Source organism: Salvelinus fontinalis, chromosome 42, assembly GCF_029448725.1.
Source record: "Salvelinus fontinalis isolate EN_2023a chromosome 42, ASM2944872v1, whole genome shotgun sequence".
Lineage (NCBI taxonomy): Eukaryota > Metazoa > Chordata > Actinopteri > Salmoniformes > Salmonidae > Salvelinus > Salvelinus fontinalis.
In genome coordinates, this window is record NC_074706.1 from 23611107 (window position 1) to 23621269 (window position 10163).

General features: G+C 44.6%; 2 protein-coding genes across 2 annotated transcripts in view; both read right to left on the reverse strand.

Moving 5' to 3' along the window:
- Positions 1–9341, reverse strand: part of LOC129841189 (uncharacterized) — a 49863-nt gene extending 40522 nt beyond the window's left edge. Inside the window, exons 1-2 of the mRNA XM_055909341.1 lie at positions 8853–9341; positions 8357–8487 (exon numbers count right to left, since the gene is read on the reverse strand). Of these exons, the coding sequence (XP_055765316.1) occupies positions 8357–8487; positions 8853–9111 (390 nt within the window). The 5' untranslated portion in view covers positions 9112–9341. The remainder of the gene's footprint in view (positions 1–8356; positions 8488–8852) is intronic.
- On the reverse strand, positions 6167–7999 carry LOC129841205 (zinc finger protein 271-like). The gene has a single exon (XM_055909370.1). The coding sequence runs from the start codon at positions 7836–7838 to the stop codon at positions 6903–6905; it is 936 nt and encodes a 311-aa protein (XP_055765345.1). The 5' UTR covers positions 7839–7999; the 3' UTR covers positions 6167–6902.
- Positions 9342–10163: the final 822 nt, after the last annotated feature.

Sequence of the window (10163 nt, forward strand, 5' to 3'; positions counted from 1 at the left end):
TTCACCTCATCCAGTTCTCTATACATCCAAAAGAATTAAACAAAAAAAACTAGTACTACATATTACACTATTCATGGGCTGTGTGCATTTTCTGCTGGTGTGTCACGAGGTTGCTCCTCTCTGAGAACCTCTTCCCGCAATGCATACAGGTGAACAGCCTTTCTCCTGTGTGGACCTTCAGGTGCATTTGCAGCTGTTTCTGGTGGGAGAATCTCTTTTCACACTCTGGGCAGATGTATGGTTTCTCCTCTGTGTGGACCCTCTGGTGCCTCTTCAGGTGGTGCTGGAGGGAGAACCTCTTCTCACACTGGGGACAGGTGTAGGATTTCTCCCCTGTGTGCAACAATAACATTGTTGTCATCAATCGCTCACCAGGTGCCCTTTGAGTTCCTCAATGAACTTGACACCTTGATAAACTCATTTTCTGACGATGGCTCACCACTCTTTGTACTGGGTGACTTCAACCTCCCGACGTCTGCCTTCGATTAATTTCTTTCCCCTCCCTTTGACATCACCATTTCTCAGTCCCCTCCCACTCACAAGGCAGGCAACACACTTGACCTCATATTTACTAGAGGCTGTTCACCTACAAATCTCACGGCAACCCCCTTCCAGGTCTGACTACTTTGTTTCCTTTTCTATCTCCCTCTGCTCCAACCCTAGTCACTTAGCCCCTACCCAGATGGTCATGCGCTGTCACAATATTCTCTCTCTCCCACAACTCTCTCATCTTCTATCATCTCTCCCTTCTGCTAAATCCTTCTCCCTCCGGTCTCTTGATTCTGCCTCTTTGACCCTTTCTATCCTCCCTTTCCGCATCCTATGACTTGCATAGGATCCTCCTGGAAGACTCGGTCCTCTCCTTCTGCTCCGTGGCTGAGTGACTCATTGCGTGCTTAGAGAACAGGTCTGTGGGTAGCTGAGCAAAAATAGAGGAAAACTAAACTTCCGGAGGACGTATCATCCTTTCACTCCCTCTTACTCTGTATCTGCTGCAAAAGCCACTTTATCACTCTAAATTTCAAGCTTCTGCCTCTAACCCTAGGAAACTCTTTTCCACCGTCTCCTCCCTCAATTGTCCACCCTCTCCCTTGCTTTGTCAACCACGTTGTCAACCACTTTGAAATGAAGGTTGATGACATCCGCTCCTCATTCACTCAGTCTATTGAGTCCACTGGTCCCACTCACACAGAACTACCCTACTCCTTGACCTCGTTCTCCCCTCTCTCTCCAGATGAAATTCTACGACTAGTGAGGTCCGGGCGCCCGACAACCTGCCCGCTCGACTCCCTTCTCCAGACCATCTCTGAAGACCTCCCATTCCTCACTTCCCTCATCCCTGACCACTGGCTGTGTCCCCTCTTCACTTCAAAATGGCCAGAGTCGTCACATCCTCAAGAAACTGACACTCGACCCCTTAGACGTCAAACTACAGACTGCTATTCCTTATTTTCTTTCCAAAACACTAGTGTGCTGTCTCTGACGAACTCTCTCGCTATCCCTCTCAGAAGGATGGGTCACTCAACCGAGACTGCCCTTCTCTATATCACGGAAGCTCTCTGCACTGCCAAAGCTGACTCTCTCTCCTCTGTTCTCATCGTCCTTGATCTATGCACCGTCTGGACTACTGCAACTCTCTGTTGGCGGGGCTCGCCGCTTGTGCCATCAAATCCTTATCAAGAACGCGGCAGCAGGCCTGGTGTTCAACCTTCACAAATTCTCCCATGTCCCACCACTCCTTTGCATACTCCACTGGCTTCCAGTCCAAGATAGCATTCACTACAAGACCATGGTACTTGCCTATGGAGCAGCAAGGTGAACTGCCCCTCCCTACCTTCAGGCTATGCTCAAACCCTACACCTCAACCGGAGTACTCTGTTCTGCCACCTCTGGTCTCTTGGTCCTCCCACCCTTACGGGAGGGCAGCAACCGATCAGCCCAGTCCAAGCTCTTCTTTGTCCTGAAACCCAAATGGTGGCACCAGTACAGGGCTTAAAATGTAGTTTTTGGACCACCGGCCACAGTGGCAGGTAGATTTAAAAAATGTACCAGGCACTGATTTTTTACAATTTCTTACATTTTATTTCTTTTTTTAATTTCGCCTTTATTTAACCAGGTAGGCTAGTTGAGAACAAGTTCTCATTTGCAACTGCGACCTGGCCAAGATAAAGCAAAGCAGTTCGACACATACAACAACAGAGTTACACATGGCATAAACAAGCATACAATCAATAATACAGTAGAAAAGTCTATATACAGCATGTGCAAATGAGGTAGGATAAGGGAGGTTAGACAATAAATAGGCCATGGTGGCGAAGTAATTACAATATAGCAATTAAACACTGGAATGGTAGAATGTGCAGTAGATGAATGTGCAAGATGAGATACTGGGGTGCAAAGGAGCAAAATAAATAAATGCAGTATGGGGATGAGGTAGATTGGATGATCTATTTACAGATGGGCTATGTACAGGTGCAGTGATCTGTGAGCTGCTCTGACAGCTGGTGCTTAAAGCTAGTGAGGGAGGTAAGAGTCTCCAGCTTTAGTGATTTTTGCAGTTCGTTCCAGTCATTGGCAGCAGAGAACTGGCAGGAAAGGTGGCCAAAGTAAGAATTAGCTTTGGGGATGACCAGTGAGATATACCTGCTGGAGCACGTGCTACGGGTGGGTGTTGCTATGGTGACCAGTGAGCTGAGATAAGGCGGGGCTTTACCTAGCAGAGACTTGTAGATGACCTGGAGCCAGTGGGTTTGGCGACGAGTATGTAGCGAGGGCCAGCCAACAAGAGCGTACAGGTCACAGTGGTGGGTAGTATATAGGGCTTTGGTTACAAAACGAATGGCACTGTGATGGACTGCATCCAGTTTGTTGAGTAGAGTGTTGGAGGCTATTTTGTAAATGACATCGCCGAAGTCGAGGATCGGTAGGATGGTCAGTTTTACGAGGGTATGTTTGGCAGCATGAGTGAAGGACGCTTTGTTGCGAAATAGGAAGCCAATTCTAGATTTAATTTTGGATTGGAGATGTTTAATGTGAGTCTGGAAGGAGAGTTTACAGTCTAACCAGACACGTAGGTATTTGTATTGTCCACATATTCTAAGTCAGAACCGTCCAGAGTAGTGATGCTGGACAGGCGGGCAGGTGCGGGCAGCGATCGGTTGAAGAGCATGCATTTAGTTTTACTTGCATTTAAAAGCAGTTGGAGGCCACGGAAGGAGTGTTGTATGGCATTGAAGCTCGTCTGGATGTTAGTTAACAGTGTCCAAAGAAGGGCCAGAGGTATACAGAATGGTGTCGTCTGCGTAGAGGTGGATCAGAGAATCACCAGCAACAAGAGCGACATCATTGATGTATACAGAGAAGAGAGTCGGCCCGAGAATTGAACCCTGTGGCACCCCCATAGAGACTGCCAGAGGTCCGGACAACAGGCACACCGATTTGACACACTGAACTCTATCAGAGAAGTAGTTGGTGAACCAGGTGAGGCAATCATTTGAGAAACAAAGTCAGTTGAGTGTGCCAATAAGAATGTTGTGATTGACAGAGTCGAAAGCCTTAGCCAGGTCGATGAAATACGGCTGCACAGTAATGTCTCTTATCGATGGCGGTTATGATATCGTTTAGGACCTTGAGCGTGGCTGAGGTGCACCCATGACCAGCTCTGAAACCAGATTGCATAGCGGAGTAGGTACGGTGGGATTTGAAATGGTCGGTAATCTGTTTGTTAACTTGGCTTTCGAAGACATTAGAAAGGCATGGTAGAATAGATATATGTCTGTAGCAGTTTGGGTCTAGAGTGTCTCCCCCTTTGAAGAGGGGGATGACCACGGCAGCTTTCCAATCTGTGGGAATCTTAGACGATATGAAAGAGAGGTTGAACATCCTAGTAATAGGGGTTGCAACAATTTCGGCAGATAATTTTAGAAAGAGAGGGTCCAGATTGTCTAGCCCGGCTGATTTGTAGAGGTCCAGATTTTGCAGCTCTTTCAGAACATCAGCTATCTGGATTTGGGTGAAGGAAAAGTGGGGAGGATTAGGCGAGTTGCTGTGGGGGGTGGAAGGCTGTTGATCGGGGCAGGGGTAGCCAGGTGGAAAGCATGGCCAGCTGTAGAAAAATGCTCATTGAAATTCTCAATTATAGTGGATTTATCGGTGATGACAGTGTTTCCTAACCTCAGTGCAGTAGGCAGCTGGGAGGAGGTGCTCTTATTCTCCATGGACTCTACAGTGTCCCAGAACCTTTTTGAGTTTGTGCAACAGGATACAAATACATCAACAACAATAAAATGGATGACCATGCTTTGTGATGTTTCAAAACAAGAAATGTATTAGTATGAAGTAATGTGGTATTTTGCTCAACTTCATACAACATTTTGTGACCTGAGTCTTTTAACCAAAACATCAGAGACAAAATGTTCAGCTGCCGCTTTAAGGGGGGAGGTTACCGTGGTATTGGGGCCACTCGAGTTGTGCCAGGTGTGTCTGTGTGCGTGTGAGATTTGGGATCTGACTAGGGTGTCTCTTCACTATCAATTGAAGTAGCGGAATCAAAGTAATGTTGAAAAACAACCTAGCTTGTGAACAAAACAATGTAAATAGCCAAGAAACACGAGGACAAAGTCTCACTTTGTAGACCTTTGAGTAAATTAGACACTTTTATGACCGTGTGCGGCGCCTCTAAAAATGAATCTCTCAGCACTTCAGTCAGTGCACACAGCTCCCCAGCCAGGCAGTGTTTCTGCGCGAGGTGGGATATAGGATTCCTATTTCTTTGTGCGATTAGCAGCTATGAAACAAAACAGATCTGCTCATACTTGACGTTTGACTATTTTTATTTGTAAATGTAATGCTGGCACTGTAGAGCCCTGGAAATTGACCACCCGCCAATGTGGCTGGTGAAATAGAAATTCTTACCCGCCAATGCCTAAATCTACTGGTGTAGCAGGTGTTAATTTTATGCCCTGAACCAGCTTCCCCCTGAAGCTAGGCCAGCAGAGTCCTTGCCCATCTTCCCGAAAACATCTGAAACCCTACCTCTTCAAAGAGTATCTTAAATAACCCCACCGCATCCCCCCCTCCACTATGTCGCCTCTGGTCCTGGCCTGCTTGCTGATGTGCTTTGGGCCCTTGGCTGCACCGGTCTGGGAATCCAAGATGGCATCCCATTGAAGCTCTATTACTCTATGTAGGTTATATGTATTTCTCCCTTACCTTGCTCCCCCATCTTTAGTCCACTCAGCAGATCAATGCTCTCTGGACCGTCTTCTATTGTCTCCTCTTTGACTAGCAGTAGATCAGGCTTCCCATCCTCTATGTCTACTGGCTGTAAGAGATACAGAGTGAGAGGATGTTGGATCAAGAAATCTGATATGAGCACCCTGCTATGGAGCATTTTCTGTTTGGGCAATGAGGGATTGCTATGAGTATTATTCAAACATGGTAGTTGATTTGGAAAAGTGATAGATGATTTGATTACTTGACACTCTTTAATGGTTTGATCATTCAAAAGCATGGTCCCATATCCGCAAAGAGTCTCAGAGTAGAAGTGCTGATCAAGGATCAGGTCCCCACCTGTCTACATAGTCTTATTCATAATTATCTAAAAGGCAAATCTGATCCTAGGTCAGCATTTCTACTCTGAGTTCCTTTGTTGATATTGGACCTGACTTAATACCATGCAGACAATTGTTTACAGTGGCTCACCTCAGTGTGACTGTGTGTTTCCTCTGTGGGTTCAGGAGGAGGTGTAGTCTAGACCTCACACTCTCCTCCTCCTGGAAGAGAGAGGTGATACAGATTACACAGACATACACTCTCTCAGGTACGTACACACAGATAATAAACACACTTTCAACATGGAGTGTTTACCCATCCCCACTATGTTTGAGTCCTATACTGTAGTTACAGAATGACTTCATTGTTGTAAAACCCAGCATGGTGAACATAAATATGTTGTGGGTAAAAATAAGTTGGCTATGATAAATCAAAAGTCATCAGACAAACCTGAAAACTATTTTGACGTATACAGTAGGTGTTTGTTAGTGTGCGGGTAAGTCTGCCTATAGTAAGTAAGTCTATACTGGTTATAAAGCGCTGTCGGGTGTATGCAGAATAGGGTGAGATGGGATGTGATGTATACCAAAGAGGGTCTCAATGAGTCTTAGAATGAAAAGTCTACTTTTGTGTTTATTAAACATGAACAAGTGTTAAGGTGGCAATCCAGTCTCCTTTTCACCTCATTTAACAGCAGATTTACTAAAAAGGCACATCTCAATAGGTGGTCCAGGACATAGCACAAGTGGGTGGGCCTTTCCTCTTTTATTCACTAGGCCGATAGCATCACAACTTCCTATCAAACCAACTCATTGAATGCCCTACTCCTTGAAGTTTGCAGTTGTGTTCCAAAAAACTTTTGCTCAACATTTTCTATTGTATTTATACTTGGGATATCACTTTACAACAGAAAAAGATCAATCACGGGAGGAAATCGTTAAATATACCATATGAAAACCACACATACACGTCTCAACTAAACCTCTGCATGAACTTAATAAACTGCATTCGTTTTCTCATTAAAAGTGTCTTGGGGAAAGAAATAGTAGTTGAATGGAAGTAATGAAACAGGCATTTGTGAACATCATATCCTACACAGTACAAACACTATGTAACATACTTTTTTTTAGGGTTATACAGTATTTCATACAGTATTATACAATGTATCACACAATGTCTGGATGCAATATTCTACTCAGGTATATTAAACACTGAAATTTGTTACTCTCATTATTCCAAATGCATCTGTGGGTCTTTTCCGTTGACAACAATGACAATTAATCTTTGTCTTTAATGAAGGGTAGGATCTAAACATCAGAAGCTATCGATTGGAATGGTAACTTTGTATTTTATAGAGTGGAATGTTTTTTCTGCTGGTGTATCCTGAGGTAGCTCCTCTCCGAAAACCTCTTCCCGCAGTGTGTACAGGCAAATGGCTTTTCTCCCGTGTGGACCTTCAGGTGCATCTTCAGGTGACCAGCCTGGGCGAAGCGCATGGGACACTGGGTACAGCTGTAGGGTTTTTCCCCTGTGTGGACCCTCTGGTGCCGCTTCAGGTCACCAGCCTGGGCGAAGCACATGGGACACTGGGTACAGCTGAAGGGTTTCACTCCTGTGTGGACCCTCTGGTGCCTCTTCAGGTTGCCAGCCTGGGCGAAGCGCATGGGACATTGGATGCAACTGAAGGGTTTCACCCCTGTGTGGACCCTCTGGTGGATCTCCACCTTCTGGGGACAGCTGAAGCCTTTGTTACAGAATCTGCAGAGGAACCGTTTCTCTTTACTACCGCCTAATGTTTCTCCCCCTTCCTGAACCTGGGCTCTAGCCCTGTCGTTTGATTTCAATACCTGATCGAAAAGGACGCGGCCGTGTGAATCAGAATGCCCCATCGACGTGGACACTGGTTCGTGATCCCTTAGTGCCTGTAAAGGTGAGTGGGTGGCAACATTTTGATTGGTCTCTAAGCTTCCCCTGTAATCTAAGAAATCTCTGCCCTGTGAGTGTAAGTCTCCTAGGTGACTATCTGCATTCCATGTGGGAAGAACGTCGCCCTCCACTTTCACAGTCACTTCCTCTACAACCAGACCCTCCCCTTTCTCATCTAGGCACCCTTCAGAGTATACACTACTACTGTACCGGTTCCAGTCCCCTGTAGACAGATCAGTGTGTGTCTCTAAACCCAATCGCATGTTGCCAGGGTCCATCTCTGTAGCGTAAGAACAAGACGGATCATTGCCAGTCTCTGACGCGTCAACTGAGTCCGGATTGGAATTAACAGCCCTCATGCTTGGGTTACCGTAAAGTAAATACTCTGAACCGGGAGCAGGAGGACAGCCCAGTGTCCCCAGCCCCAGTCGCTCTGGGTCTGATCTGTGGTCAGATCCTGTGTGTAAAAGCCTTTGTGTTACAGTTAAAGTCTCTGTGTCTGTCTCTGACTTGTGTCTGTCTCTGACCTCCGTGACGCTGCGTTGGGTCCTGGGCTGCATTGTGGCGGGGTCCTCCGTGGCTACAGGGTGCACTTCAGCCGTTCCAGTCTGGATGACTCTGCTGTGACGTGGGTCCTCCTCTCCTTCAGACCTCTCCTGCTTGACCCCAGGACCTGCAGCCTCTGCATCTGCAGACTGACACAAGAAGAGATGAGGCTATTACCTAAATTGGATAACAATGTCGTAGGGAAGTCAAACATGTTCCCCTATGGTAGATGTGGATGTACGCAAGTCAATAGCTGAAGAAAGCCTTGCTGAAATTAACGGGCTATTGATTTACAAATTAACATTTTTTTATGCAACACTATTACACTAACCTCTATCAAGATAACATGCTGGGTTGTGGTTCCACTTCCCTCATCAACAGTGATTGGTTGGTCATCTCCCCATGTATTGTGTCCCCCTGGCTTCACAAAGCTCCTGTGGCCTCCAGTGAAATGTCCTTCACCTGAGAGTGATTGGGGGAAAGATGGGGTTAAGTTCGGTAGGGTCAATGTTCAACGCTATATTGTACCCTATTGACACTGTCTAGAATTGGCAGCTATTTTAAGGTAACACTTCTCATAACTTCTTGACATACTAATTATTTATTGTTGTATTATGTTCCATGTATCACATTGTCTACATTGAGTAAATAATAGGAAATGCAGCACATCAAGAATCTGATTAGAATATGATAGTGTCTTTGCACAAGATAGCTAAGTAATCAGGGGCATTATTGCATACTATCCAACAACACGTGCAGAACGAGAAGACAGGCACTGAGCTATATATATGAACCGCGACAGGCCGCGTAGCCTCGGCAGAATATACCTCTAGCCATTGCTCTGTACCGGTCGAGAATCTTGACACTTTTGGGACGACTGGTTAGGACGCGCTCCCGTGCCATCTTCAGTTCAAATATCTGTAGTTTCCTCCGCAATGCCCTGTTTTCTTTCTGGTTTTGAGTTATTTCCAAACGAAACAGTGCATAGTCGTCGTCTACGAGTTTACAGATCTCTGCCACGGCTGCATTCGCTAGCACCTCCATGATGGAGGCTATTTGAGTGTGGAAAACCATTCCGTCAGCCATTGTTAGCAGCTAGCATTAACTAGATATCACCAAGTCCTGTCTCCAACGTGTATTAAAGACTACATAGGGTAAGTATGTGCTTCTGTGCTGTTAAATGAATCATTTTAAGTGCCATGGTGTTAATAAACGTCTAAATAGCAACAATAAACACGCTAACGTGTAAATTGTTATTCGTAATTTACTTCCGTTTACACAGAAGATAAATGATGTTATTGGTAGGCGTCATAGAAGGGTGTGGCTAAATAAAGGGTATGCGCGATGTTCTTGAATTACGGTACTGCTTATTACATTACACGTCCAACCGAATCATGATCAGGATCTTTCAAGCAGTTGTCACTGGTATCCACAGCCAAAGTCGTAATTATGTCTAAACCCTGCCTATTTCTACAATGTATCTTATTAACATTTGATTTTAAAACGAACCATAAATTAAGACCAAAAAGCTCATATTTGTTTTCATTCAATTTTACGATATAGCCAATTTTGACAGTGGCTGTGGAATCTAGCCGAAACCCTTTCATAGGTTCGAAGGAAAATGAGGCCACGTTTTGATCTAAAGGATAAACAAGTACATAAAAAGTAAACATATCAAAAGGACATGATTTCTCATTAACAGATTTGATCACCTAATTATAGTACATAAAGGAACAGGTACCACCTGATTATGCAAAATAATGTTGGGAGGGACATTATATTTGTTGACTAGAACAAAGGTAAAACCCAAATTCAAAGGGGGAATATACAGTGTATTTGGAAAGTGTTCACTTTTCCCACATTTTGTTACTTTAGCCTTATTCTAAAATTTATTAAATTCATTCTTTTCCTCAATCAACACACAATACCCCATAATGACAAAGCGAAAACAGGTTTTTAGACATTTTTTCAAATTTATTACAAATAAAAAACAAATGCCTTTATTTACCTTATTTATTTACAAGTATTCAGCCCATTTGCTATGGAGACTCGAAATTGAGCTCCGGTGCATCCGATTTAAATTGATCATCCTTGATATGTTTCTACAACTTGATTGGACTCCACCTGTGATAAATTCA